Source organism: Punctularia strigosozonata, assembly GCF_000264995.1.
Source record: "Punctularia strigosozonata HHB-11173 SS5 unplaced genomic scaffold PUNSTscaffold_9, whole genome shotgun sequence".
NCBI lineage: Eukaryota > Fungi > Basidiomycota > Agaricomycetes > Corticiales > Punctulariaceae > Punctularia > Punctularia strigosozonata.
This window is the reverse complement of record NW_006767441.1, coordinates 1,049,129-1,076,971: the sequence shown is the minus strand read 5'-3', so window position 1 is coordinate 1,076,971 and position 27,843 is coordinate 1,049,129. Positions and strand designations below refer to the sequence as shown.

General features: G+C 54.7%; 9 protein-coding genes across 9 annotated transcripts; 2 read left to right on the top strand and 7 right to left on the bottom strand.

Annotated features, from left to right (window-relative positions):
- The first annotated feature begins 9 nt into the window (after positions 1 to 9).
- PUNSTDRAFT_53663 (uncharacterized protein) lies at positions 10 to 2,652 on the top strand. Its single transcript, XM_007385546.1, has 8 exons — positions 10 to 388; positions 449 to 714; positions 769 to 859; positions 913 to 969; positions 1,027 to 1,447; positions 1,531 to 1,762; positions 1,838 to 2,047; positions 2,139 to 2,652. Exons 1-8 carry the CDS (start codon positions 87 to 89, stop codon positions 2,579 to 2,581), a joined length of 2,022 nt encoding a protein of 673 aa, XP_007385608.1. The 5' UTR covers positions 10 to 86; the 3' UTR covers positions 2,582 to 2,652.
- A 359-nt stretch (positions 2,653 to 3,011) lies between these two features.
- PUNSTDRAFT_144827 (MFS general substrate transporter) lies at positions 3,012 to 5,297 on the top strand. The gene is made up of 4 exons (XM_007385545.1): positions 3,012 to 3,052; positions 3,107 to 3,773; positions 3,835 to 4,751; positions 4,812 to 5,297. The coding sequence occupies exons 1-4, from the start codon at positions 3,028 to 3,030 to the stop codon at positions 5,075 to 5,077; spliced, it is 1,875 nt and encodes a 624-aa protein (XP_007385607.1). The 5' UTR covers positions 3,012 to 3,027; the 3' UTR covers positions 5,078 to 5,297.
- On the bottom strand, positions 5,298 to 9,545 carry PUNSTDRAFT_121467 (uncharacterized protein; the record flags this gene model as incomplete). The annotated part of the gene is made up of 23 exons (XM_007385544.1): positions 5,298 to 5,423; positions 5,475 to 5,771; positions 5,837 to 5,970; positions 6,021 to 6,159; positions 6,212 to 6,293; positions 6,351 to 6,513; positions 6,566 to 6,614; positions 6,729 to 6,795; positions 6,844 to 6,864; positions 6,977 to 7,221; positions 7,279 to 7,293; positions 7,351 to 7,450; positions 7,509 to 7,574; positions 7,631 to 7,894; positions 7,945 to 7,988; positions 8,102 to 8,184; positions 8,242 to 8,511; positions 8,567 to 8,592; positions 8,652 to 8,867; positions 8,920 to 8,979; positions 9,033 to 9,094; positions 9,146 to 9,206; positions 9,229 to 9,545. 23 exons carry the CDS (start codon positions 9,543 to 9,545, stop codon positions 5,331 to 5,333), a joined length of 2,874 nt encoding a protein of 957 aa, XP_007385606.1. The 3' UTR covers positions 5,298 to 5,330.
- A 1,031-nt stretch (positions 9,546 to 10,576) lies between these two features.
- PUNSTDRAFT_114776 (P-loop containing nucleoside triphosphate hydrolase protein) lies at positions 10,577 to 18,294 on the bottom strand (the record flags this gene model as incomplete). Its single annotated transcript, XM_007385543.1, has 14 exons — positions 10,577 to 11,749; positions 11,802 to 11,923; positions 11,979 to 12,384; positions 12,437 to 12,526; positions 12,578 to 12,610; positions 12,663 to 12,785; positions 12,833 to 12,942; positions 12,997 to 13,080; positions 13,139 to 13,963; positions 14,023 to 14,813; positions 14,873 to 15,209; positions 15,259 to 15,839; positions 15,891 to 16,761; positions 16,812 to 18,294. The coding sequence occupies 14 exons, from the start codon at positions 18,292 to 18,294 to the stop codon at positions 10,577 to 10,579; spliced, it is 7,029 nt and encodes a 2,342-aa protein (XP_007385605.1).
- Positions 18,295 to 18,679: 385 nt separating this feature from the next.
- Positions 18,680 to 19,891, bottom strand: PUNSTDRAFT_135996 (methyltransferase domain-containing protein; the record flags this gene model as incomplete). The annotated part of the gene is made up of 5 exons (XM_007385542.1): positions 18,680 to 18,704; positions 18,759 to 18,860; positions 18,916 to 19,655; positions 19,725 to 19,741; positions 19,798 to 19,891. The coding sequence occupies 5 exons, from the start codon at positions 19,889 to 19,891 to the stop codon at positions 18,680 to 18,682; spliced, it is 978 nt and encodes a 325-aa protein (XP_007385604.1).
- Positions 19,892 to 20,242: 351 nt separating this feature from the next.
- On the bottom strand, positions 20,243 to 21,785 carry PUNSTDRAFT_144823 (Swi3-domain-containing protein; the record flags this gene model as incomplete). Its single annotated transcript, XM_007385541.1, has 4 exons — positions 20,243 to 20,917; positions 20,979 to 21,101; positions 21,162 to 21,304; positions 21,371 to 21,785. 4 exons carry the CDS (start codon positions 21,783 to 21,785, stop codon positions 20,243 to 20,245), a joined length of 1,356 nt encoding a protein of 451 aa, XP_007385603.1.
- A 405-nt stretch (positions 21,786 to 22,190) lies between these two features.
- On the bottom strand, positions 22,191 to 24,306 carry PUNSTDRAFT_135994 (alpha/beta-hydrolase; the record flags this gene model as incomplete). The annotated part of the gene is made up of 15 exons (XM_007385540.1): positions 22,191 to 22,344; positions 22,397 to 22,411; positions 22,469 to 22,611; positions 22,665 to 22,776; positions 22,828 to 22,966; positions 23,019 to 23,039; positions 23,089 to 23,197; positions 23,251 to 23,309; positions 23,368 to 23,577; positions 23,635 to 23,758; positions 23,813 to 23,833; positions 23,888 to 23,940; positions 23,995 to 24,009; positions 24,065 to 24,208; positions 24,267 to 24,306. 15 exons carry the CDS (start codon positions 24,304 to 24,306, stop codon positions 22,191 to 22,193), a joined length of 1,359 nt encoding a protein of 452 aa, XP_007385602.1.
- A 434-nt stretch (positions 24,307 to 24,740) lies between these two features.
- Positions 24,741 to 25,643, bottom strand: PUNSTDRAFT_23489 (adenylate kinase; the record flags this gene model as incomplete). Its single annotated transcript, XM_007385539.1, has 5 exons — positions 24,741 to 24,938; positions 24,998 to 25,190; positions 25,242 to 25,306; positions 25,357 to 25,465; positions 25,519 to 25,643. Coding segments are annotated over 5 exons (690 nt in total), but the record flags the coding sequence as incomplete, so codon positions are not given.
- A 538-nt stretch (positions 25,644 to 26,181) lies between these two features.
- PUNSTDRAFT_104947 (mitochondrial protein) lies at positions 26,182 to 27,519 on the bottom strand (the record flags this gene model as incomplete). The annotated part of the gene is made up of 6 exons (XM_007385538.1): positions 26,182 to 26,595; positions 26,651 to 26,854; positions 26,927 to 27,188; positions 27,238 to 27,295; positions 27,354 to 27,408; positions 27,462 to 27,519. 6 exons carry the CDS (start codon positions 27,517 to 27,519, stop codon positions 26,201 to 26,203), a joined length of 1,032 nt encoding a protein of 343 aa, XP_007385600.1. The 3' UTR covers positions 26,182 to 26,200.
- Positions 27,520 to 27,843: the final 324 nt, after the last annotated feature.

Here is a 27,843-nt window from a genome sequence, read left to right as displayed (position 1 = left end):
ACCGGCCATGGCGATGGGCCGCCGTCCGACCGTTCTTCAGTCGGGCTCACCTGCGCATACTCTCTCGCATCTTACTCGTCGGCGCAATGTGGGCTCTCAGTTTTGTGATCTTTCCAAAGCGCAGACATGATTGGACGCCCACGACCAAAGAGGACCTCGTGATTGAAGAGGAGGATGAGTCGTATACACCGCGGTACCATGTATTCACCCCCAAATCGTACGACCGGAATGAGTTAGGACTTGACCCGCGGAGGATGGGCGGTTACGAGGCCCTTCCGCTCGAATGCCTTGAGGAATGGATAGGCAAGGGTGTATGGGGCGGCGCCTGCTCGAGCGTGCGGCTAGCCGAACCACGGATCGACTTTGTGTGGACGTGGGTGAACGGCTCGTGAGTCGAATACTTACGTGGATACCCTCCTACTTGACGTCTGACTTGCACCTCTATTAGAGATCCTGCGCACCGTGCAGCTCGTGTCCGTCACGTCCCCTGGCTTGACAAGAAGCGTTTTCGCGAGAACGACGAGCTTCGATATTCCCTTCGCTCGGTCCTGAAGAATACCGAGAACTGGAAGGAAGCACAACGGCACCTCATCTCTAACAGCTATGCCGAGGGTCTCCCTTCGGGCTTGGAGGTGCCTCCCGGACAGCGGATGGGCCAAATTCCTCAATGGTTACGGACCAACGAGAGCACGCCTGATTTGTTGTTGCATCACGGCGCGTACCCGAATTATTGATGTATAGGCGGACAACGTTAATGGTGCTATGCAGATGCCGACATCTTCCGTCCTTCGCTCAGAGCGGCGGCCAGTCAAGCTGCGTTTGAGCAATGGCAAGCGTCCGTCCTGCCCACCTTCAACAGGTCGCCTACACCCTTTCTGCTCTCAGCTGCATCAGCTGATGTTACTCTTCCAGCATGGCCGTCGAAAGCCAGCTCGCAAACCTATCACCATCAGAGGTCTCCGACAACACGTTCGTCGCCCCCTCATCCCACTCCCGAAAGGAATGCCCATAACCCGCCTATCGCAGCGTCTTCCTCATGGACGACATCTTCCTCTTGCACCCGCTCACGCCCTCTTCCTTCCACACCCCGCTCTACGGCCCCGTCCTCCGGCTCCACCCCGAGCTGCTCATCCGTCCCGGCATCGGCCGCGAACCGGGCGAAATGACGAGCATGCGCGTCGCCGGCCTCGCGCTCTCCGCCCGCTTCGGCATCCGCGACCCCTCCCGCCCCAACGCCAAAGACCTCGGGCGCGAGGTGAGAGGCCGGCCGTACATCGCGCACGACGTGCGTAGCGTCCCGCTCCCGCTGCTGCACGAGGCCAAGCTCGCGTTCCCGGAGGTGTGGCAGCTGACGGCGCACGCGCGCACCAGGGGCGCGGACCCGCATCGGCCGGAAAGCCACACGCTCTGGCTCGCCATCCACTTCGTCGTCGAGCGCCATCGCGAGGTGCGCGTGTTTTTCTTTTTCATAAACCCCTTCTGATCGTATGGGGTCTGCCATACTCATACATTTTTTTGGCCGCGTCGTAGGCCATGCTGTGGAGCTGGGTGATCGCGAAATGGGGCGGCGGGGGCGATAGCGTGTTGACGGCGGCGCAGAAGGCGGAGATGTGGGCCGAGCTTGGGGGAGGTAGCGGAACGTCCTCGCACGCGAGCCACACGGTGGACGTCCCCATTCCGGTGCGGCGCTCCCGAGCGGATGTGGGCGACAACCTGCGCCAGAGCGGGCTCCCGCCGCTGCTCCGTACGAACTACTCCTGGGGTACGTCAAGAGACATCGCCCGGCTGTGTCGCCTACATGCACGACAGCGCGCGTTGACGCAAAGTTGCTACACAGTGTCCGCCGACGGTTATCCGTACCACTATCTCAGGCTGCTCAAGAAGGACCCGCGAATCAGGACCGTCGGCGGGTTCGTCGATCTTGTCGGAGATCACCCGACGAAGTGGCCGGCGTGCACCCTTGACCGAAAGCAGAGCCTGGGCGAAGGGGACGAGCCCGCGGTAGCGGTATTCGAGCGCCTGCTCCTCACGCCGGGCGGCGATTGCGGTAAACACCCGTCTCTTCCTGCTGCCTCTCCCGTTCTGCTGCACAAGCTCGTGATTATGCTGATCTTGGGTCTTGGTTTATGATCGCGCAGTGATATCGGCGCTCATGGGGCGCTCCGGCACGTCTGGCGTGTCCGCGTTCTTGCCCCCTCCGCTTCCGCTTTCGAGTGAGGGAGCCCCGGAGTCAGACGGCGAACGGACGCGAGAGGCAGAGCGCGTCGCGCTGCCGCTCGCGCTCTCGGAATTTCGAACGTTCGCGCTGCCGGCGGACCCGCGCGCGTTCGTTCTGCGGTTACTGCAGCGCTACTCGTACGCGGTGAGCGACACGCCGACGGAGTTTCTCAAGGTACTGAACGCGGCGTATGCGCGGAACAACCTGCGCGCGCTGGACGAGGGCGAGAAGGGCGACCCGGTGTTCTTGTGCATCAACGACGACATCATGCCTTCGGACCGAGAGCACCTGGCGGAGGCTCGAGAGGCCTTGACGGACTGGTGGGAGACGCGATGGCCGGAGAAGATGGACCTGGAGCTGTAAGAGTAGGTAGGGCTAGTAAGGACCTAGTAGCGACCCACGCCCAATCGATTTCCATAATTTCTCAAGATGCCAATCCACGATGGTGGACCGCGCGCGGATTGGTGCGACGCTCGGTGAGACTCGCCGGATTGGCTCTGGAAAGCTCCCGGGTGTGCACCGCCACAGCCCGGCGCGGGCAGTCCCGGGTTTTGCCGGGATGCCGGGGCAGAGATGAGCCGAAGGGCTTGTGGCAGAACTTGGGCGCCGCCGCCGACGCCGACCTGGGCTGCAGCGCCAATGGCCTCCTGTCTCAACCGCCCAGTGCCGAGCTGCCCCATCTCCCGACGTACTTTCTCCGTCGACGCCGACCGGAATGTCCTGCTGGCAAACTATAAAGGCCCAGGGCCCCCTTGCCTTCCAGCATATATTCTCCCAACCAACCCCCCACCCCCTACCTTCCGGTCATAATGTCCGGACAAAACTCTCCTCACAGTGAGTATTTCCCATCTAACGCATCGCACCGACATCGAGTACTGATATTCGCAGTGTCCCCGTCAGATCTGTCGGAGACGACCACCCTCGCCCACGGCCACGACGCCGACGCCGACGCTGCCCACCCCGTCCACTTCCAAGAGCCGGCGCACGACCGCGAGCACAATGCCGCCCTCTCGCGGCAGCGCACGCCCGCGCCCAATCCTCACCGCGCCCTCTCCCTCTCCCTCCACAAGTCGCTCTCGCACACGGGCGAGAACCTCACCCGTTCCTTCTCCCGTTCCTCGCAGCGTTCGACCTTCTCCCATGACCTCACTCGACCCGATATGTCCTTCCCCGCCGCCACGACCAACGTCGAGGTCGGCGGTATGACCGACGAGTACCGTATGTCCACCGCCCAGGGTTACATCCCCGGTAAGGAGGCGCTTCACCCTGTGCCCTCCCGGCTATACCGTACTCCGACCGTCCTCGCGGACGCGGAGAAGGCGATGAAGCTCAAGGACATGAAGTTCGTCACATGGAAGGAGGACGATCCCGAAGATCCGCGTAACTTCAGCGATGCGTACCGGTGGTACATCACCGCCGTCGCTGCCATGTCCGTCGTCTCGGTCGCGTTCGCCTCCGCAGTCGTCACTGGCGACTTCCACGATATCGAAGAAGAATTTCACGTCGGCGAAGTCGTCGTCGCGCTCTCGGTAACCCTCATGGTCGTCGGATTCGGGTAAGTCTTCGCTATAGTCGACCCCTTGCGGCGTAATCGCTGACGTTCGCCCCTATCTCAGCATTGGCCCCTTGGCGTGGTCTCCGCTTTCCGAGCTCTACGGCAGACGACCGCTATGGATCATCCCGACGATCATCTACGTTATCTTCAACATCCCCTGCGCCCTCGCCAAAAACATCCAGACCCTCCTCATCTGCCGATTCTTCTGCGGCATCTTCGCTTCGGCCCCCCTCACCCTCGCCGGCGGCACGATCTCCGACGTCTGGGACAACAACGAGCGCGGCTTCGCAATCGCCCTCTTCGCCGCCGCCCCGTACGGCGGACCGGTGCTCGGCCCCATCGTCGGTGGTTTCGTCGGCGAAACCGTCGGCTGGCGCTGGATACTCTGGGTCAACATGATCTTCGCCGGCGTCGTCGCGTGTTTCATCATGACTATCCCCGAAACGTTCGCGCCCGTGCTCCTCCGCAAGCGTGCCGCGCGCCTGCGCGAAGAAACCGGCGACACCAGCTACACGACCGAGCAAGAGATGTTCCAAGCCTCCTTCGGCCAGATCTTGACCGAGACCCTCATCCGGCCCTTCCAGATGACGGTCACCGAGCCGATCTTGCTCCTCATGTCGCTCTTCATCGCGCTCATCTACGGCCTGCTATACGCCTTCTTCTTCTCCTTCCCCGTCGTCTTCGGCGAGGACTACGCCTGGGACGACGGCCACGTCGGCCTCACCTTCTGCTCCGTCCTCATCGGCCTCGCCATCGCCCTCCTCGTCACGCCCCAGCTCGAGAAGAACTACGCGAAGCGCGCCGCGGCCAAGGGCGGGCGCGCCGACCCAGAGGACAGATTAATCGGCATGATGATCGGCGGCCCGTTCGTGCCCATCTCGCTCTTCATCTTCGGCTGGACGAGTCCGCCGTACGTGCAGCCCGGCGGTGGCAACTGGGTCGGTCCCGTCAGTTCCGGTATCCCCTTCGGCTTTGGCAGTAAGCGTCCCTCCTTCCCTACATTACTCCTCTTCGATGCTAACTCTCATCTCTTCGCAGTGGTCATCATCTACTTCTCCGCCAACGCCTACCTAATCGACGCCTTCCCGGGTTACGTCGCCAGCGCGCTCGCCGCCAAGACCGTCATCCGTTCCGGTGCTGGCGCGGCCATGCCGCTCTTCATCACCCAGATGTACCACGGCCTCGGCAATGGCTGGGCAGCCTCTCTTCTCGCCTTCGTCTCCCTCGCCATGATCCCCATCCCTTTCCTGTTCTACCGGTTCGGCAAGTCCATCCGGGCGCGCTCGAAGCGTGCAACCGCGTAAAAGCTTCCTCCGCCGTCTCGTCCTGTAGAGCACCATAGACCGATTTCGGGCATCATCCACCATCCACCATCAACGACACATATTTCGTTCCTTCATCGGACTGGTTTTGCCGTTTTCAGTAGTTAGACATCATCGATCATCGCGCCCTTTACGGCCACCTTAGACCGTTACCACACATTCTAGGATAATCCGCAATGATTCAAATAATGTTATTTTTACCACCATCAGCGTACAAGTGCGGGCACGGTCAGTTTCAGAAACCGAAGAGGGTCTCTCCGTCCTTGAATCCCAATTTCTTCAGCCCAGGCACGGCGGCGTGCTCGATCAACCCAGGAGGACCGCACAACTACGAAGAGCGTTTATCGCATAGCATTCACCGCGCAAGTTCAACACGTACCAGCGTCACGACGTCGTCTCCGGCCGGGAAGAAATGCTCGCGCATGATATCCTCGTTCAGCCGCCCGGTGTCGTACTTCCAATCATCGGGGACCTTCGCGACCACATGCCAGAGCTTGAACTGGTCCGGACGGTCGTCCGCGTACTTCTGCAGCTCGTCCCGCATGAGGATGTCGTCGACCGACTTGTTGCAGTCGATGAGCGAGATCCGCGTCTTGTCCGAGTCGCCCGATTTCAGGATGGCGTGGATGAGCTGCCAGTGCGGCGTGAGGCCAGAACCTCCGGCGACGAGGTTGATCTGCGCACGCGGAGGCGGTTCGTCAGGCAACTCAGTGCAAGCGCAGCAACGAAACAAGCGCTTGCCTTCGCGAATTGCTTCTCCTTGCCCTCGATCTTAAACTTGCCTTGACCTCGATACTCTATTTCGCCCGTGGGCCCACGAACATCGATCTCCTGGCCTTCTTGTAGAACATCGAGGAAGTTCCCCATAGTCCCACCTGCTCTCGCCATTTCAGCGTGTGCAAGACCAATCTCCGAACGAACCCACCAGGCGGGAATGCACTGCCGTTCTCGGTGGGCAGATACGTCTTAACCAACAGATCGAACGTCCCGTCTTCTTCCTCTGGTAGGATAGGACGGATTGGCGTGTAAGAGCGCGTGCACGCCTGATCCTTAAAGTGGAACGCCTGCAAGGAACAGTCAGTGGATTGGCATCGATCCAAACACCGCTCATCTCACAATAACAACATGCTTTCCGATTGGAAGCCCCAGTCTACCCGGTTTGCCTTCACGCGTCTTGGGAAGCTCAAAGGTGTATTTACTGCGTGCGCGTCAGCCCCGTGTCCTAGACTGGCGATGTGAACCATCTCTGTCTCACCGAGTATCTGCATTCAATACCTGCCGGTTCTTCAATATTACCGGACAGAATGTATCGGGCATCAGCGCAAGACCCTTGCGGCCCTCTTTGAGCTCCTTCAGTTCCTTCGCAGCTCGTTTTGCATCCTCTTTCATAGCTTTGGCGCCCGCCTCGGTGAGAACGCCTGGTCCCCTTGGTAAGTTCGCAGACGAGAATTCGACACGGTAATAACATACCGATGTAGCACTCGTCTCTCTTTGAATCGGCGTACTGTTGGTTGATGAGCTGCCTGTGAAGCAGAGCGAAGACAGAACAAGGCTTACACTGTCGTGGATACTGGCATACTGCGATGGTGGTTAGCGGCTATTGGGACTTGGGACTTGGGGGAAATACATGTACCTGGGTCGTGGCATCCACAGATGCCTCCCCTGCAAATCCTAAGATGGCTTTCGCACCACCGGGATGCCTGTGAGCGAACGTCAATGCATATTCACCTCAGCAGCAAAGCGATTACCAGTCAAGAACCGATGTTACGCTGGTCGTCCACAGTCAAATCATACTTCTGCGTCAGAGAGCAACCATTTACTCACTCGTACCTGCGATGCCAATGACACGTCAGTAGGAGTCTCAGGCGTCGCGTCGTCAACACGTACACTTTCTCGTCAAGAATGATCCAGCAATCCTTCTCGGTATTGTGTTTCGCAACTTCCTCTAGCGTGAAGGTCTTCTCACTTGAGCTCGGCCTCTTTTCTGTGTTCCCGCGCTCCTCCTGCGGAGGGAGCATCCATCCGCCTTCCCTATTACCCGGTGCGATAGGGTGCTGAGCTTGCACCACAATGCCAGAGTCGGCAGACATTACACCCAGCTTGACGCGATACCAGGCGTTGTTCATCTACGGGATAAGCTTTGAATATGAAATCTTACCATGAAGTAGTGGGAAAGAGCATACCATGCCAAGGATGTTCTAGGTTTATACTTCCATGAGCAACGGCATTTGCATAGATCGTCGGTAGGGACCCACCCAAACGATATTCTCAGGCTGACCATTGAAATGCGCGTCGAAGGCGCGCACGATGAGCTCTCGTGCATTCAGAAGCTCGTCATATTCAACGTCGCAGTGCCTGTGGAAACTCTTTTCAGCAAGTGCCGCATCAATAACAGCATGGAGAGAAAACTTGCCAGAAGATCCAAGCCCAATGCTTCTGACCGTGTCGCAAGGGCTGGTCTATGAACTGCCGGAAACAACTTAGGCATCTCGTGAGCCTCGTTTCTCTCACAAGCGCCACCGTGAGGCGACTCACTACTTCCAACTCTTGCCGCCATCCAGACTCAATTCGATCCTCTGTACAATGTCACCCGAGCCATTATAGGCGAAGCCTTTGATCCTATATGTCCTGTTCATTGCACCCTTGCCCGTGGGGGGCACGATCTGTTCTCCGTGAGCAGGAAAACAGATAACACTCTGTATTTGCTGTTGATTGCATGCGGTGTCTGGGTGATGGAAGAGGGCCTTGGCCTCGAGCGTGTCTTTCGACGTAATGAATGGGGGAAGAACGCGATTATCCCTGAATTAACGATGAGACCAGCTGCCTGATAAACGAGGTAGTACACGGACCAGATATGATAATGGTTTGTTGAGGGGCTAGTTGATACCCAAATCTGCAAAGGCATTAGACATTGAGACGATCCCGTCGAGTAGATAAGGTGCACCTTTCGTAACCACTACATAGATCGATTAATGAGGTCCAGCGAAACTTCTGATCAAAGCATACCTTGACGTTCCTCCCGCCCACATATCCTGGAATAATGGCTCTGAGCGGTGCCCCATGATCCGGATGAAGGACACGTCCATTTTCTGTATGCGAACGATGAAGCATTTCTGAAATAGGCTAATGAGATCTGAAACACCTACGACCGAAAGCAAGCATGCAGTCGTTTTCCGTGTTGAACGCATGTAAGAATGGTATGGAAGTCGCGTATACATCCTCGCTGCAGTCATCTGCACCCTCGTAGTGTAGGAAGAGTCTTCTATAGGGATCCCATGGACGTCCATTCTCAGTAGCCATATGCATTATCGGAACGAAGTTCACCCACCGGCCGTCGGCTTGGCAATCTTGATTAAAACCGCAGAACAAGAGCACGTCTCGCACCATCACACCTCGCCATAAGCAGGTGCTCACGCCTATGAGCAGATGCTGATGAGGCATCGGGGCAGGATGCGCGGGTATAACGCTCACCTGCTGCGGTCCATGGAACTCCCTGACTACATGACGAGAAAATAGCAATAAGCCCATGAAACGAAGTGCCCCTGGAGTTATTTACCTCTTTCGGATTGTGTTCAGCTCGGAGCGCCTATTACCATCACAAGCGAGGGTTACAGGTAGTTCGATCACGTCGAAGAGACCGTCCTCCGCAAGCTCTTTCATGGAGAAATCACGCGCTCCGGGGAGAAGATCCTTTGGCTCAGCGGAGACGGACAGCTTGTGCGTATTCCAATCCAGCATAGGGACTGGGCCGTGACTGCGAACGTAATGCAGTCTGCCGGTGGAGATCAACATCCTATTTCAATTTGGAAGAGAGAGTCACATACTTGGTTGGAGTTATCATGCCTGCATTATACAGCTCGCTCAGGTCGGCTTCAGCATTCAACCTGCGTTCCGTGGTCAACAGAGTCGCTACATGAAAGATCGTTTGTCCACGTACGGATGCTTGCCGGTCAATCGCATGAGACGCTCGCTCCTCGGAACCCAGTTGTCCGGGGTATTCTATGAGCGATTGGGTTACGGGCGTGCTCGACGCAGCAGCAACAAGAGCACAAACCTGATCCTCAATGCTAAGCCGTGATTCGAGCTGCTGCCAAGAATCGCGAGTAATGGGCTGCAAATCACCGTCCGGTAACCCCAACGCGTTCTTGAACGATGATATCGTGTTAATCTCCGCAATGAGAGCATCGGCGAATGCTCGTTCCTTAGGAGAAGGCTCGGATTCCTGCTCCTTCTGGGGTTCCTCTCCCTCGGTGCCATCTTCCTTTCCGTCCCTCTCCTTGTCTTTCTCTTCGCCCTTCTCCTCAACCTTTTCCTCGTGCTTGCCCTTCTTCTCTTTGTCGTGTTTGCCCCTCCACTCTTGCTCCTTGATCTGTTTTTCTGTGAAAGGAAGCCCGAATCGAGCAAAAGCGTGATGCTTGGGATCAAGGCGCTTGAAGTCGGGCAAACACATTAGATCCCGGATGGTGATCACCGTGTTTACATCCTTCAGAGTGTAATTTGAGTGGCGGTGGATCGTGAAATTATATTGATTTGCGAAGTCACAGACCTGGAACATCGCGTCTATGCCACCGCGGTCACCTATAGTGTGTTGGTATTCTTCATGCTGCTGCTTGGCATGCTCCAGGTTCACGATATCCGGTACAGGAAGATCGTCCGTATGGGATGCTGCCGCATCATACTCACCGTACGTACCAGCAGCACGGTTCTCGCCACTGAACAATCGGGAGAGCGGTTGATGGCGCCGGATACCCGTGGTTCGTTCTCGCTCAATTTCATCTTTGCTAGAGGATCCATATGCCTCGGGTCCCTCCAGCCGAACGTTATGGTGCTTGCACCAAGCAGCGGTTGGAAATACGGTCTTATAGTCCGCCATAGCCTTAGATGAAAGCGCGCGGTCCCAGTCAGGTCAGAGAAGGCACGCGAAGACATATATCAGCGGGCGGACACCGGTTTTGTTGCTGCACATTCAACTTCGACGTCTGTCCTGCCGCGGGACGTACGCGTGCCATAGTGCCAAACACACGTCCGAGGTATGAACATGGTGGCTCCAAGTGGTTTGCCAGCGGTTCATGCTTGAAACAGATTGTGGTGATGTGGGATTGTACTCAATTCACGGAAAATGCTGGTTGTCCCGTATAGCCTGAGCGTGGAGTAGTCACCCGGAAGTCACCGTCGGAGCCTGAAAGAGCCTGAGCGCTGAGCAGGGGAACCCTTCGGGAGACTCCGAACGGAAGAAGCCGCTTTTACGCGTTTGTGCGGTTGTTTGTGTGCAGACTTGGGCGAACCTTTTTCAGAGTTGAAGTATATCTTCGGGACATCTCGCAGGCCAGTGAAATTGTTCAACAGTCAAAGGGACGAAACCCGGCCGCGGGGCACAACGATGACCGTGAACACTACAACGATGCACGCGCGTATATTATGTCACGATGTATCAGCAAAGAGATACGATATGATACGAGACAACTGATAGACCCGACAGTATCAACCTGAAAGGCCCAACGATGCGTTATCGATGAAGTGAGCCCCTCCAGCACACCTATATCCCGCCTGCTGCTTGATCCAGCGGAACCCAGCGACGCAGACGCCCATTTCTCTCAACTTCGCCTGGACCTTCGCCTCCTCCTTTCGTTGGCGCTCTTCTTCTTTCCGTTTCTCTTCGAGCTCCTTCGCGATTCTTGCTCGCGCCGTCTTCGCTTCGAGCTCTCGAAGTCTGGCTGCTTCATGTCGACGTTTCCGCTCAGAATCCTCGAGATCGTCTGCAGATGGGCTTTGCTCAAGCTCTTCCAGCTCCCGTCTGGACTCTTCCTCGCGTTGTTGACGTCTTTCACATTCTTGTTCCAGCATGTCCAACTCTCTCAGAGCGCGGGCGCGAGTCTCCTCCTCCGCTGCTTTGTCCGCCTGCAGCTGCGCCCAGACCGCATCGCTGACGCCGGGATCGCGAGGACCATCGGGTTTCCCTTGAAGTTCTTGAGACGGTGGCGGGGGAGCATTGCAAGTCGACTGAACTGTTCGAGTCGAGGTTCGCCTAGCGGTGGGTCGGTCTGGCGCCAGAATCTGTTCCAGCAACCCTGTGTCCGTCCTTGCAGAATGTGCAGGAATATGCCGCCTTCGCTGGGTATCGAGCATCGCCTTGATGCGGTCAATGACGTGTAGAGATGATAGCAAGATACGACCGTCGTGCGCAGAGGCATCTTCGCAAGTTTCGAATGCCAGTCCGACAAGATCTCTCGACAGCGTCTTGACGTCTCGAGCATTGCCCCAAGACGGCAATGCTGATAAATCCGCTAGGAGGACCTCCATCGTGCCGTACTCGGGTATAGTAACGTCGTCCAAAGCATCGACGCTAATTAGGTTTTTTGCCAGTTCCTTGCGAAGGATCTCAAGGCATTGAGCAGGGTTCAAATTGTAGAACTGGATTTCGTGCGGGAAGCGACTTGAGAGGCCGGGATTGACGGCGAGCAACTCGTTCATCTCGTTGTCGTAACCCGCCAGCACAACGATCAGTCTTCCACGGTACGCGTCCTGCGTCAGAAGGCCGACGAGTTCATCCACGGCCTCCTTGGCGAAATGGCCCTCGCTTAGACGATAAGCTTCGTCGATGAACAACACGCGACCCAGCGCCTTCTCGAGTAGTTTCTTCGTCTTTGGGCCTGTCTTGACGAAAGTCAGTACGCGGAATTCTCCGTCGCCGAGAACCATCGCATACCTGCCCGACATATTGACCGACCAAATCGCTGGCCGAGGATTCGATGACCTCCGTTGACGATAGAAACCCCATATCAAAGTAGACTTGTGATATCTTTCTCGCTGTTGTTGTCTTTCCTGTACCTATATACGTGCATGTCAGTTCACAGTAATCATGTCGTTGGACACAGAAACAAACCTGGAGGCCCTTTGAAGACGAAGTTCGTTGGCACGAGGTCCCGTGGTTCCCGGCCCCTCGATTTCGCATTCCGAGCAATCTGCTGGTATTTGCTGAGCTGTGCAACGATAGCATCGCAGCCCACCACGTCTTCAAATAGCTTGGCAAGATGTGTGGCAGCATGCTCGGCACGCTGGTAATCGGGGTCGAAATCCTGGGGCTCTAAGGGAACGTTGATGCCACGCCGATGTCCGACAGCCATCGCCGCCTGGCGTTCTTGATAACGAACTTTAGCAGCCGTAAGAAGGTTCTCGACCTCGCCAATGTTTCCAAAATTGGGGCGATTACGAGCGCGACTTAGGACGTCAGTAGCGACGTCCTTTGCAGCGTCCGTTGCCAGAAGGTCTTGATCCTTCAGTTTCCAATCCTTGTAGAGTGCGGCGATGAGAACAAGTGTACCAGGAAATAAATCAGCTCACCAGCGCTTTCCGGAGCTCGGCATCGGTATAATCTTCAAACACGAAGGCATCTTCGATTGCAAAACGTCTTGACAGGCCTGGATTAACATTCTAGAAGTCGTTTAGCCCCCCGCTCTCCCACCATGTACTTACTGTTCATACCTGGAACATCTCCTCCATCTGATCCTTGTAACCCTGTTGCATCACGTATCAAAGCTCGGTCACAAGCAGAGAGACAGGACTGTACCAGCAGCAATACACAACGATCTTCCCCGGGGACACTTTGTACCTCAGCGACTATGGTGTCGATAACAGCTGTTTTGTAGGGGTCGCTGACACCCCCGTTCGAACCGCCGTAAAGCATATATGCCTAAATTTTCGGTCAGCATGGAGCACAAGCAACTAAGCCGTACTGACTTCGTCGATGACGAGAACCTTCCCCACAGTGTTTGCAAGAATCGCTTTGGTCTGGCTTTCGGACTGCCCTAGAGCACTGCCAATGAAATCCGCGGGATTTTTCACGACAACTGGGATTTATGAATCAATCTCTGGATGTCAACCGTCAAATGTATGGCGCAAACCTTCGCCGTTGCTTATCATACCGAGATTTGCGAGAATAGCGCCATATAACTTGCTCACCGTCGTTTTACCAGTTCCTGGAGGACCTGGGATAGGGAATATGAGTGGCGTGCTATATACGACGCTATGAAAGAATAAACTTGCCTACGAAACATCGATTGAGGCTAAGTTGTATCGGCGCTTTCTCGTCCAATTCGCGTTCGTAATTCGTCTTCACCATGCTGAAGAGGTTCTGCACCGATTTCTTGACCGCACTCAGGCCGATCATGGAGTCGAGCTTCTTCAACTCAGCGCTCTCAGACATGACCGTGGACGGATCTGGTCCTATAAGATCTTCTTTGACCAGCAGTAAATCGTCGGCGCGACGTCCAGCGCGACGTCCTTCTTGCACCCTACGTGCTTGGCGCTCGCGTATCGCTGAGAGTAAGTTTTCAAGGGCGCGAGCGTTACCGAAGCCATCGTGCCCTCTCCCCCTGCCCAAACGACGGATTGCAATGCGCCCGTAAAGTCCCCGGATGCCGTGGTCCCCTTCCACCTTCATACGCCCGGAGAAATCCTTGTCGATCTTCTTTACCATCATGTCCATGAGCTCCTCGTTGCTGTAGTCCTCAAACCGCAGCTTGTAAGGTACACGACTAGTGAGACCTGGGTTATGGTCGAAAAAAGTTTCCATTTCTTTGTTGTATCCGGCGAAGATGAACGAGATCTTGCCAAGGTGATTCTCCATTTCAGCAAGGAGATAATCCATCACCTGCGAGCCCGCAGCATTCGGTCGAGCGGTCAACTGATACGCTTCGTCGCAGAACAGAGTTCCTCCACCCGCTTCCAGGATACCTTCAATGCGCTTCTTTATTCCTGGGACTCCTTCGTTGGCGAGGCCTGAGCCTGTTACTTCGACGAATTGGTTGCCCGTGATTACTTGAGCAGATGCTAGAAATCGAGCGAAATGGCGTGCAACGGTGGTCTTGCCTACAGAGAATAGAAAGCGGATCAAAGTCTAGCAGGACACATAGTATGATCAAACTTACCCGTTCCAGGATTACCGACTAGAGCGAAGTTACAACGGTCCTTCAGCGGCACGCCCTGGCGTCTAGCGATATCTACCTTTGCCTTGATGCTAAGAATCTGCGACTTCACCGCTGCCAGGCCGGTCATTTCCATGATGGCATCAATGGCTTCGTTGCTCTCTCCGTCTATTGTTTTTTGCCTCTGCCATTCCTCTTCCGCGGACGAGGTCCTTTTTCCCGTCGCTGTTCCGGAGGACGCATTCGATACGGGAGTCTGAACCGCCGTCGAGGGTTGAGTGGGAGCCAATACGACGCTCGTTTGAGATGAAGATGCCGCGGTCGACTGGTCATCAATGCGTGGTGGACAAACTGGCGACTCGGATGCTACAGACAGTTTCGTGTCGATACCATGACCATGAGTGTTCTGCTGAGCGAGTTTGGTGATATCCTCTAGATCGCGACGCTTTCGTTCTATCGCGTGGTTTCGCTCCTGCGCAAGTTGAGCATCTCTCAACTTTTCCTGTTGCTCCTTCATGCGACTCTCCAATTCAAGCAACTTGCGAGCGTGTGCCCGTTCCTCCCGCTCTCGCTTCTCCTTGCGGGCAAACTCCTCATTCTTCCTAATCTCTGCATCTTTGTGGTCTTTGTCGCATTTGACGCAAGAGTCCGGAGTGCCGGTCGGACATTGCCATTGTTGGTCATGCCCCTTCGAGCATTTGGAGTACAGAATCTGCGAGCATGCCATCTTGGAATGATCATATATTTGATGACATCTGGAGACACAAATGTGACCACAGCGTAGCTTCGCACCACTGTCAATCATCGCATCAGTAGGTTGTAATGCGTATAGCCTGCGATGACCAGGACGCACCAAGGCCTTGTACAGCCGCCCTCAGGAGCGTGAGTATCGAAATCGTCCGGGCTGGCAAGAACGATGCGCCGCGTCGGGTGACGTTCGCATTTGACAGGCAGGCCGTTGTATATGTGTCCATCGGCTCGAAGCTTCAGAATCAGCTTCTGCCAGACTTCACTACCCTTCCGAGCGTGCTGGAAGGTGTCCGCGTTGCCGATAACTATGAGAGCATTCCTGGCACGAGATAGCATGACATTGACGCGCTCCCCCGACGACATAAAGCCGATGTTATGCTCGGGGTTGCTCCTAGTGAGCGAAACGATCACGATGTCACTTTCTTCTCCCTGGTAATTATCTGGCAGGATGTCAATGATCTTACATCACTCTGAATTGATGTCACCCACCGATAGTCGCGAGGCGAATGGGCTTTCTGGTGAGTTTGGCCGCTGCCTCAGTCACGAGCCCCGCGCGGACCAAATCGGCGGAATCCAGATCATTCAGGACCGGGTCGTTGTCTTCTTTCAGGGCCTGCTGGAGCGCTCGCAATTGCCCGAGATATGGTGTCAGTATCACTACTTTGTCCGTTCCGTATCCTTGCTGGCCGAGGTAACGAAGGATCTTGAGGACCATGGAGACTTCATGAGCGTTCCTCTTGCTCGACTTGCTACCCATCACCTCGTCTTCCCCTCCCAGCACGGATGCCTCTCTGAGGTCATCCTCTGGTTTCTCGTGATGTATGAACACAACGTTATCCTGAACGCCGAGCAGGTCGGGGTGTTTCAACGTGGAAGGAGCGTCAGAAAGGTCCGCATACGTTAGATGTCGAACCAAAGCAGAAATCTCGGGTCGCATGCGATGCTGTCGCTGGAGCGTCTCGTGAGGTAAGCCTTTGATAACGAGTCGTTCAAACAAGGAGCGGTTCAAGTCGTAACCTTCGCCCTTTTCTACAGTGAGCTTATAGTTGTTGACCTTCGGACGCAATTGCCTGAGCACTTATACTAAGTGCCATCACCATCGAAGCGGTCTGAAAACCTACTTATGATCCCCAATCAAGACGAGCTTTTGGGTCTTGGAACCGAGTGCGGTAATGATATGACTCTCCAAAATTTCGCCCGCCTCTTCCACAAGCAGAACAGTCGGGGCGGCTGCCTTGATTGCTTCTCGATATTTGGCCGCGGCAGTAGTAGTACAGCCGATGATGCGTTTGGACGCAATGATTTCGCGATTCCTCTGGTCAAACTTGTGATCAAGACGATCTACGTGAGAGTTGTAGTCTGTGGCGTGTGTGTGAATACGGAGGGCCTGCTCCTTGAGCAGCTCATGCTTCCACGACGCGATCCTTGCGAGTCGAGACTCAAGGGGCATCTGCCAGATATCCGTAGCCTCCTTGACATGATCATGGTTCTTGAAGAGACCAGCATCGTATCCTTTTGACCATTGGTAGAAGAGGAAGTCGTCTTGGATCTCTTTACCTTTCCTCGTCACTTGACGCATGCCATCTGCGGCCTTAGGGACCAAAAAAGCCCGGTAGAAATCAGGCGCCTCGAATTCCAGATATTCCAAGATGTTCGCGTTCCTCACAGCCGTCCGCTGGAATCGATCAGCAGCGCCTTTGAGCGCCTGTTCGTATGTGCCAAGACGCTTCCTGTGATTGTCGATCGTCGTCCAATCACCGCGACCAAATCTGAAATTAGATGACTTCGTGAGGTTGAACAGCGAGATAGGATCGGTCCTTGGCGTCGAATTACTGCCCAATCTAACCAAGCTTGCTTCGGGAATGCCAATATCCAAGAGGTCCTCCAGAAACTGATCGAGGGCGTGATTCGTGTAGCAGACGACAAGGATGGTTTCTGAGTTATCATGAAGGGCTTTTGCCAGTAAGGCTCCTATGAAGGACTTGCCCGTGCCTTGTATAATGATTAGCTATCCTTGGTAGCCGGATATAGCCGAACCATACCTGGAGGACCCTGAATAAGAGACACGGAATGAGTGAGACCCATAACCAGGCTTGAACTCTGCGACTTGTCGAGGACTATGGGTTTGGAAACACCTAGAAGAGGTCCGAGATCTTGCCCAGGGGAACGCAGAATAGATTTGACCAGTCCGCTCTGCGGTTGCAGAGGCGATGATTCGCCTTGATCCCAGAAAATCAAATGGCGATTGAGGGGGAAGGTGGTCGTGTGCTGCAAAGCCTTCAAAATGGGTTCAAATGCGAAAAGCGCAGTGTCGATTTGGAGCAGTTTTATCGTCTTGGCTGACTTCAGCCTGATCAACGCCTTGACCGTGGTGGCCTGGCCTTCAAGCTGAAGAACAATGATCGGGAGCTTCTGGGCCAGCAGATCCTCATCGCGACGGAGGGTCGCAAATCCAACGAGTTCGTCATCAATGAGAATGCATACCATCGAGCCATGCTTGAGAAACCAGCGGTTGTCCTTCAACCATGATATACGCTTCTTAACTCCGTCCGCGGCAATGCTCTTGAATTGGGGGAAACCATACATCCGCTGAAGGGATATGGACCATTTGTCGCGCTTCGACATGTTGCTAGGGTCGGCAGGAGCATGAAATACGTCCTGCAATCGTAGACCGTCTACGGGAAAGTTGCGATGATTCTTGCGCTTGCGTCCCATCGCGATGTCCAACTCCTCCCTCATCTCATACAACATATCTTCCCTCAGTAATCGAAATTGGTTATCGAGGTAATCCGCGACCTGATTGCCCTCGCCGTCGGGATGGTCCAGGGCAGAGCTTGTGCGAAGGAAAGGGGCCTCTCTCGAGGTGATCTCATCTGCAGTGGGTAGGATAGATATCTCCCGGAAGTTCACCTTATCGTTGTCGTGGCGACCTCCAGGGCCTTGCTCATCGAGCACGGTTCCGGAGGCATAGAGCTCTAGGACGTGTTTGATACGTTCGCCAAGCACGCGCACATCGTGCACGGGGGCACCTAGTAATGCCTGTACCAGGCTGCCGTCCTCGGCAAGCTCGCGGTATGGAACGGATTGTTCATCTGGGAGGGAGACGAGCTGCAGGAGAAGCCACGCGAAAGCGTGCTGGGAATTCTCGCTCAGCTTGCCTTGACGGAATGCTGTAACATAGGCCGACCAGAAGAAAGATGGCTCGACGATGGCCAGCAGGACCTGCTTCAGGAGCTCTCCGCCGCCGATGACGGTGAGCTCCTGGCAGGTCAAATACTGGATGACTTCCGCTCCGCGGCCGTTACAGAAGGTGGGCGAAAGCTCGACGCGCATTGCGCTCTGGAGACTGGATAAGCCACAGGAGGAGCTGCAAATTTTATTGATGCATGTCGGCGGATCCGGTTGCGTGCACATGGCTTCGAGAAAGGTCGTATAGTTTTGCTTGCCAACCTTGTCTCTACCGCGAAGAATATTCTCGAATAGTTTGGAAAGGCGGTCCAGACGTAAGGCTTGGCTACTGTCCATGTTGGCAGGAACTGGTCGCGGTTGAGGAGATGGGGCACGGGATGCCGCGCAAGCGGGTTGGTAGTAGTATATAGGGCATCCTAAAGCTATCTTGATCATGATAGCATTGCTATAAAACACGGCCCAAGCTAAGTTTAGCATCTGCCGGGACTTCTATCTTGAGCGCGCCGCTCGTTGCATACCACGAGGCAGACAGCCTAGAAAGATCCCTCGGCGAAGAAGCGGCCTGGACCCCAAGGCCGGCGTGCATACTTCCCTGGGTGAGAACCCAAACTTCGCAAGGGCTGTGAAGCCTCCTGGTTGAGAACGCCTTGAAGTAAGGCGTTATTATTGAGTTTGTGTGAAGGATTGTCTAGACCGACAGTATGAGCTGGTTGCGAAGTAGCTACTTTCGCGGTCGTAGTACGTATCTACAAGCATGGGATATCAATACGCCGTCTTAGAGACTACGACCTGCCACTCACATCTTCACATCATACAGACCCTCGGGGAAACCAAGCTGCAGTTGTTCGCGCACTACGGTAAGGCCTGCTGCAGAAAATACAGCTTTCCATGCCAAATCGGACCTGCAGCGAGGAGCGTGAGGAAAACATGAGGCGCACTCAGAGCGGCGGATCTCACCTTGTCAGACTTGAGTCTTCTTCGTCGAACACCGTTCGGGGGCCCCTTTTCCCGCTCTCCGCTTCCACGCCATCCTCGCCGAAGTCCCTGCACAGGTTCTCTTTCACAACGATGCAGCTTGGATTCTCTCCAGCAGCTTGATTGCGGTCACGCAGCGCGCCAACGGCACGCCCGAGAAATTGGATCAACTCTGGGTCGGATAGATGACCAAGGCACCATTGGCACCATATAACGTCGAAACCGGAGTTGATGTCTTCGTATGAAGCGCCCTCCACAGCCGATTTGGGAGGGCCAGGTTGGTATCCCACCCGACCAATGATTGCAGATGCATCCGCACGACCAGGTTCGAAGGATTGAAGTGTGGACCGGACAAAGGTTACGCTCTTCGTTTCCTCTTTGATCGCTTTCCATCGCGTGCTATATCCTTCCGCTTCATTGGCGTCGGCAAGATCTCCGGAGGGCGCCGCCGAGGCATTTCCTCGGCGGTATGCCTCTTGGATGAACTGATCGACAGGTTCTACCAAGAGTACATCGTCGAAGACGTGCAGTAGCACATCAGCTGTCACTCTGCCAACCCCTGCCCCGACGTCCAATGCACGAGTTCGACGACGCTGAGGCTCGGCGTCACCAACACGTTGAGGTCTGTTCAAGGGCTTGCTAGTCGATGCTACGGTGCAGAGCTCTGGGAAAAGATATAGGAGTAACTGTCTTGATGTCAGGGCATCGATGCGAGGTAGAGACTGTAATGGGGTATCAATGGTACGTCAATGATCAGGTATGCACCAGGGGACATGGTCAAGAAGGCGTACACCAGTGCCAAAACCGCCTTTGAATGCATGTTCAGATACAACAGAATTGGCCGAGCACACGTTGGAAGCTAACCGAGAACGCCGTCGTAGTTCGCGGGCTGGTTCGCCCAATAATTCAAGCCAGATTTGACATCAGGGTCTGGTAGTGTACTGGAAGGTACAGCCATTGGGAAGCCAGATACCGGCAACTTCACGAATCAGGGCTTGAGGCCAGTAGACTCGCCGCTGACAGACTTTTCACCAGAGACCGCTGCGAGCGAAACTGTCAGTGTCAAGGGAAAGTTATCAACGGCCATGTGCACGTGCGCGACTAATAAGTAAGCGCGTCGACTCTCGTCGTCGAGTGCTCTCGACGTCCATGTTGACCGGAATCGCGAATCTTCACTCGATTGCATACACTGATACAAGGCCGCGGATACTCCGTTCTTCGGGCGTATCTCGTGCTGGCTTAGATGAACCAGCGTGTAACATATATACTCCCTGCATACGACAATACCCCATAGATATCTGACGATATGCTAAGGGTCCATATATAGATCGTCGTCGTCATCGTCAAACATCGAGGAGAGTCCAGTCGAGTTGTTGTGGTACTGGGTACCATTTTCTTTGCTATGTTGAGTATTGCCTGCAGTCGTGCCAGCGTTCTCCGCAGATTTCTTCGCTGCATTCTCCGCTTCAATCTCGTGTACTATGTCCCACATATCTTCGTCATCCGGGACAGAAGTCGCCGCTTGCCGTTGCGTCGTGTGACTTGCGGGTGCAGCCGGTTTTGCAGGTACATCGGCACCGAAGTCGTTCATCAACTCATCCCACATTTCCTCGTCGAAATCCTCGGTGTTGGCCGACGTCGAAGCGATATTTGCTGCTGGAGGTTTGGCAGACGTCAAGGGTGCCTTTTCCATGTCAGCTCTCCGGGCCTCCTCCTCGGCTATCATTGCGTCCACGTCGAAGTCGTCATCTTCGACCAATACCCCGGTGGAACCTGAGCTCGAAGCCCGACGAGAGACCGCTTCGGAAGGCGAGGAAGGCGGTGGCTGCCCGGGTGATGAGCCCCGGGAAGACGAAGCCTGTGGCAGGACGCGCTGGCCAGAATCGCCACCTGACTCGTCATCATCGGAATCGAGGTTTATCTGCTCAGGCTTTTGGCCGTTGACCAGCCCCTTCGCTTCGTCTTTCCAGACCGATAGCGCGACCTGGTTGGTTGAATGAGCGTCAGACTTGGAGTGCATGCTCGGAGAAGTATTGATCTCCCACATGCATCCGCTTGCTATGACATAATTTTTCTACCGTCTTGACCGTGTCACGGAAATGTGTCTTGGGATACATCTTGTGCGCCCAAAATTGATAGATTTGTAAAAGGGAGTTGAGATCCGAGTGCTGCAACAAGATGAATCAACGGAAATTCTCAACTAACGGTTGTATATTGACGGTACATACTTCATGCCCTTTCCCCTTCGGTTTCCAGTGCTTTGTTTGTCTAATCAGGGCAGGAAAGCCGTCAGAACCCAGTAACCTCGCTTCATCCAGTCTGGCGATCTTCTTCCTCTCCTTCTTCTCTCCGTTGGCATCCTTGCCCTTATCTATTGTCCACCGTTAGTCTTGTAATGATCCACCGCGCTCATTGCACAAAGAGGTGGGGATCTGACCTTTGTTGGAAGTATCGCCCGTAACTCTCGGAGGAGATGAGCTCGGCAAAATGGCATGAGGGGTCAATGCAAGCTCCCTCTCTCGTTGTTCACGCGCCTCCCGCTGCAAGGCATTCATGTCCAATGGGGCCGCGAGTGACAGCGACGCCTCGTCCAGGTCCGCGAACATCTCGTCGATATCCACATCAGGTACATCGCGTCCAGGCGTCCGAGGGGCAGCATCTCTCCGAGAGTTTGGCAAAGCAAAGCTCTCCTCTTCGTCGTCGGAGCCGGCCAAGAAGAGCGAAGGGCGTGATCGTTTCGAAGGTCGAGCCGGTTCGTCGTCGTCGTCCTTTGTCGAAGCACTTCTGGTACGAGAGGAAGCTGCTGGAAATGACTCGTCCACAGGCGTATCGAAGATCTCCTCGAGAGACATCTTTGGCGCGTACTTATGCTACAGCTTGCGAGGTAGAGGCTTAGAGCGCGTTGTGCTCGCGTGGCCACTGAGACAGCCATTCTCGCGTGACGTCACGCGTTCGAATCACTTTTCCGATCCACCAGTCCGCGAAGACGCCGAGGCAAAGCGCGGGCGGCTGGTTTTCGTTCCTTGTCTGCGGAGATCATATTGCTTGCTCACCGCGCTCACCCTGACATATGCATTCATTGCTTAGCAAAACACGAACGTTCCGCTCTACAGCTACACGCTTCGACCTACGACCTACGATCATATACTTTCCATACGGCAGAGTATTTGCGAGCGGGTAAGATATAGTCGATCCCCACATCAACACCTCCGACCTCCCGCCAAGCTTGATCAGCTTGATCCGCACGTGTCACCTCTTCAGTTGAACTCGCGATTGGAAAGTTCGAATAGCCGCTTCATAACATCCTTAGCATCTGCGCGGATGCCATCATGGACTAGCTGGTTGGTGATATACTGTTCCGTGTTCTTTATTTTTCTAGCCGTCTCTTGGGCTAGATTGAAGTCGACATACCTACAAGGAATGCGATGTCAGTATACCACCATGATAAGTACTTAATCCATACATATCGTCGTAATACCTGGTTCACAATGAGCGATACTTACAGTGACCAGATAACAAACAACTGCCAACTCACGTAACGGCGCTGACTTTGACAGTATTGCGGCCGAGCTGGTCGAGGTCGTACAATCTGCCCCAGCTCGTATCTCTGGCTAGGATCTCAGCCGCTGCCTTAAGAGGGCGCAGGTTGGCGTAATCATCAAACATGTCGGGGAAGATCTGAATTCCGCGTGTCAGAAAATGAGGAATCCACAGGAGGGGGGTACGCATACCATCTCCCCGAAGTAGTAGACTGGCGTAGTGCCATCTTGTTGTTGTACGTGAACCCAGGAAAATTCGGGGTGCTTTGCTATCACCCTGGCTGCGGCCCAGTTGGATGCATGACTTAAAACTGAGTTAACGTGACTGAGCAGGCGAGTCCGGAATACACCTTACCCCTGGCAATAGATCGGCTCGTGCAAGATAGCGTAGATGGGATTACCGTCGTATGACTGCTTCTCTTGCACAAGTTGCAGGGTCTTGTACGAGAGCTTGCCGAACATCGATAAGTCATTATCCGCGCGGAAGACCAACTCTGAACGCAAGTCAGGTCGCTTTGCTGTGTACAATGTGAACACGCAACTCACGGTGCACTCGATCAATACCACCTGCAATTTATGAGTACATCAATGTCGGCCGTAACGCGAACACACCGACCGCTCATGCCGAAGTCGATGCCTAGCTGTTGCCAGCGACTCGGCGTTAACCGTCCACCATTCGGTAGTGTAATCTTATTCGATGACAAATGATCTAGGATATTTCGAACCTAGTATTGTGACCCATGAATCAACGGCCAAGCCGGCTTCCACGGCTGCTTACTCTTTTGACATCGCGAGGATATTTCGCGTAATAGATCTTGTTTCGGTGGATCACCCGATCTTGTCCGACCATTTGCATCAGTTCCCGCGACAAGCGCACTTATCACGCATAACTCACTAACAGTTGCTTCATAATTGGGAGTGGGATTCTCGATCAAAGGCGCCAAACCACCAGTGACGAAAACCTCCTTGAGACCCTCGCTATGGAATGAGAGATAGGTGATGGAACAGAATCCACCGAAGCTCTGACCCATGATTGTCCATTTGCGATCTTCGGGGTCTTCCCTGTTTCCTAGCAAAAAATTTCGGATAGCTTCGCAATCCTTTACTTTTTCGATGCGTCAATATCCATGGAATCGCATATGCCGTCATCTGAAACACCGACCAATGGAATCGGCGCGGAAATGCTTGAGGTAGTTCGCGATTTGCGAGTCCGTCTCGAACGAGGTCAATGTTTCCGGTGAGATCGGCGTGCTCAGTCCTGTACCGCGTTGGTCCAACCAGAGGATCTAACGTAGGGTCTGAGCCATTCCAAATCCCAGCGCGAAAAAGGACGTCAGTACCTGGTATCCTTTTTCATAAATCTACTGCCTTGTCAGCATCGAAAGGGGCACGCTCAGTCGCTATGAGGTACTCACCTCAGCAGCAAAGCCAGAGCCATCGTTCAGCGGAACCTCGAACCCCGGACCTCCTGTAAACACGAATTGAGATTTCGGTCGCAAGGCTCGGATTGACAGAAACCTACCCTGAAGATATACCACTGAGTTCGACTCGTTAGCACGAACGGCACGGCGAATGAATGCATCGGTATTCACGGTACGGAAGTTTCGCTTCTTCTTCCGGTGTTTTCGCTTTTGCTAACGGTATACAGTTCCTCGCAAACACGCGTATGGTTTGTCCATTTGGGTTGCCATAGTCCAATGGCAGATCGAAGAACCGCTCTACGATCTTGATACCGCCTGTACGCCGTGTGAGTGAAGATGTGCAGCGAGACACTGGGCGCGCGCATATCAGTACCCTTGAGAGTGTATGATTCAAGGTCTTGCTCAGCAGGCATCGCTGTCTGGAGCTGTGTCATAGTTCGCCGAGAAAGTCCGGCGGGTGTTCCGGAGAGACCTGGTCGGGACTGTATACGTGGCGAGCGTCGCAAGGTATGTATACATCTCTGCGGCCCTAGCGGAGCCCCGCCAACGCGAAGACCTTCCTGATAAGATAAACTTTGCTCAACGATCAGACATGTGTGCAGCAGGAACCGATAAGTAGTACAAAGATGGCTGGCGAACGCTGTCGGATGAAGCAACCAAGCATGTGAGGGTGTGCTGCGTGCACAGCCATTGCATGCGGGACGATTCAACACCTTCGCAGATTCGGGCCGCAGAGCATCAAGCAAAGTGAGATTGTTTTCATCTATTCGATGTTCGTACTCCTACTCGTACTACTCGCCGATCGTTTGCTCTCTTCTCCCGCAACGGCGTCGCTGAGACTATGCTTCCGCCGCTCCTCCCTGGACTCCACGCGCTCCTTCAAAGTGGGGAATAACGACCGCACAACCCCTTCGAGCTGAGGCCAAATCTCATCCGATGTCGTCCCCTGCAGTGTCACCATCTTTGCCCGGCTATTCATCTCGTAGTATTGTAGCAAAGGCGACGTTGAGGCATAGAACGTCTCCAGTCGGCGGGCAAAGACCTCCTGAGAAAGATCAATATGCATCAATGAATGGAGTTCAGCCGCGCGCCATGCATACGTACCGGGTTATCGTCTGGCCGTTTCGTCAAAGGCTCTCCCGTGATGTCGTCATGGCCATCCACCTTGGGCCGGTTATAGGACATATTGTACACTCGTCCCGACGGCAAGTGAACCCAACGTTCTGAGATACGACTCAGGATGACAGAGTCGGGCACGTCGATGTTGACTACGAGGCTGAGAGGAGTCTTTTGGTTCCTGCAAGATGATGAGCAACCGATCACCATAGACCAAGCCAATATAACGAACTGTAAGTGAGCATCAAGCAATTCGCCTTGGCGCAGTGTACGGGGGAAGCCGTCAAGGATCCAGTGCTGGACAGGATTGGATTCAAGATCACTGGATGTATTGATCTAATACATACTTTGTTATGCAGGAGATCTAGCTTAGTGGTCAGGACTTGCAGCATGAGCTCGTCCGGGAGGAACGCGCCCCGCGCGACAATTTCTTCCGCCAGTTTTCCAACCTCCGTGCTGGGATCCTTAATCAACACAAACGTATGAACCGGAATTCATATGTGACATACCCCTCCGCAATGTGCTGCCGAAGTATGTCCCCCGTGGACAAGGACAGGATGTCATACTTCTTCACCAGCCTCGCCGACAACGTCCCCTTCCCAGCCCCCGGCTTCCCGAACATCACCATCCGAAGCACTTTCCCAGAGTCCGGCTTCGCGTTCGCGTCCGACTTGGAGGCATCCTTGCTCTTGACGCTGAACGGAGGCGCGGGAGACCCGGTCGGCGGAGTGGTCGCGAACGTCCGGCAGCTTGAGGCCGAACCCCGCAAGGCGGACTGCGCTTGAGCCCGGAGACAGGGAGGGCGCGCAACAAACATGAAGCGAAAGCGGCACGAGCGGAAAGCGAAGGGATATGAGCCAATCAATATTCCGGACGGCCGTCGGTATATAGGGGTCGCGGATCGTAGACGGGACGAGGATAGGAGTCCCGAGCAGATCCTGGCTTAACTTCAACGCCTGTCCTCCTGGAGCCTGAGCGTGGTCGTACGGGGTACGATGGCTAGTGCTTGCAGCTGAGGAGGAGACACTTTCCTTGGGGCTATATCATGGGTCGAGATTTATCCCAATTACACACTCCCGATTCACGTGATGACCGTTCGGCTCCCACAAGCCGAGGCTGCAATCGCTCACGTCCATGGACAACGGATTCGATCACGAGTCGTGATTGCTATACCATCTTGCAACTAACAAACTATACCGCTTCGCGGCCGGGAACTGCGGTGTGACTAGGATGAGGAGGCGCGGCGGGCTGTCCCTTCTGCTCCCACCCGATGAGATGTCTCATCTCCCGTACACCGACCGGACCAGCGACATCAAATCGCGATACATCCACAGCAATGCTGCACGCCTCTCCGACGTGATCGACGTGTATGGGGGGGACGATAAGGGCATTGGCCATAGATTCCAGCGGTGAACGCCGTTCTTCGGGCACCGCGGCCGATGAGCCCGACAGCGACGCTAGCGTGCGCAGTACGCTGGAAGGTGTTGGTACTTGAACGGGCGCGCGAGAATGCAGAGATGCGGAAAGATCCAGGAGCGCCGCGACGGGAGAGGTTAACGGCCTGTAATGCGCGTGGTACACGAGGCCTGGAATAAGGTTAAGCGTCAACAACCAAAGAACGCGCTCGAAGCCTCCTCGTACTTGGTCGAATGAAAACCCCCCGGTAGTCTTGCCGTCCGAGCATCATGCTTTCAATTTGTCGCTCGGCTTCGCGCTTCGTCTCGATGTAGCCTGCAGGAACCAGTGGGCGGAAGATGTCCTCCGCTGAGATGAACACAAAGGATCGCGGAAGGCTTAGCGGAGTGTTTGGTTTCGAACTGATGAATGCCTCGCACACCCTTAAGGCTGAAAGTCAAGAAAACCCATCAGTCGTGGTGCCTCCATCTTCTACCACCAAGATAGGAAGAACACGCTCACCGGCATCGCGATTCAACAGGGCGTAACTTCCTCGGCTATGCTCCTCGTTTTTGCGCTCGAGTGGATTACCCCCACCAAAGCTCGCGCCTGTTAGCCCTCCTATCACGCTTCCCGCGAGCCCAAACACGTTGCCTTCACGTATGGCCTTTTTGTACTCTGCGTCCTCCAGGAGCGTTCCGAGCGTGTGCACGACGCCCGTCACTTCGGGGAGAATATGGGCATACGACTCGGGGTTTAATGCGTCTCCTCGTCGCCAATCGACCTGCAAAGAGAGTTAGTAGATGTTGACAGAGTTATTATAGGTCGCACACTTTGCTAGTCCATGCGGGTGAATGTCCCTTTGGTGTCGTATACGGCTTTCCAGAAGAGCTGCGCGTCCATTCATATAAGCACCAATGCGCTCTGCAACAAAACCTAATGAACGTGCCTGATGCTAGTAACTTGCATTCCCCGCGCGAGCGCGGCCTTGCACACTGCGGAACCTGCACTAGGGTGTTCAGCCAGAGTTGCGGTTGTCCACGAGGCCTGGCCATACCAATAAATCCGTTGCCGCCGACAACAAGAACTTTCTGTGCGACAGCCTCGAGTACCATTGTGAAAACCGATGCGATCCTGAAAGGGCGAGGAAGACACAGTGGGAGGTGGCGGTATACACTTTCGACGGTTACGTCATTGAAACGCTTCGTCTCTTCCACGCTTGAACAACGACAGGAAGCGAATTCGACTGCAATGGCTTCAGTGAACTAAAGCTTGTTCAGGATCCTTGTGCTCGTAAGGTGACTTGACAGTAGTACCGGTTCTAGCGTCGATTGCGACACAACTTTGCGGCGAACAGGGCCTTGAACTTCACGCGATTCGCGTTCTGGAGTTCTCAAATATATTCAAGACGCGGCTATCCAGGCTTATCCGCATCCTGT

Excerpts from the sequence above, each read along its gene's own strand:
- PUNSTDRAFT_53663 (XM_007385546.1), top strand. The coding sequence starts at position 87 with ATGTGGGCTCTCAGTTTTGTGATCTTTCCAAAGCGCAGACATGATTGG. Across the intron at positions 715-768 it reads TGATTTGTTGTTGCATCACG|ATGCCGACATCTTCCGTCCT; the intron begins GCGCGTACCCGA and ends GGTGCTATGCAG. Across the intron at positions 860-912 it reads GTCCTGCCCACCTTCAACAG|CATGGCCGTCGAAAGCCAGC; the intron begins GTCGCCTACACC and ends TTACTCTTCCAG.
- PUNSTDRAFT_144827 (XM_007385545.1), top strand. The coding sequence starts at position 3,028 with ATGTCCGGACAAAACTCTCCTCACA. Across the intron at positions 3,053-3,106 it reads CGGACAAAACTCTCCTCACA|TGTCCCCGTCAGATCTGTCG; the intron begins GTGAGTATTTCC and ends TGATATTCGCAG. Across the intron at positions 4,752-4,811 it reads TATCCCCTTCGGCTTTGGCA|TGGTCATCATCTACTTCTCC; the intron begins GTAAGCGTCCCT and ends ATCTCTTCGCAG.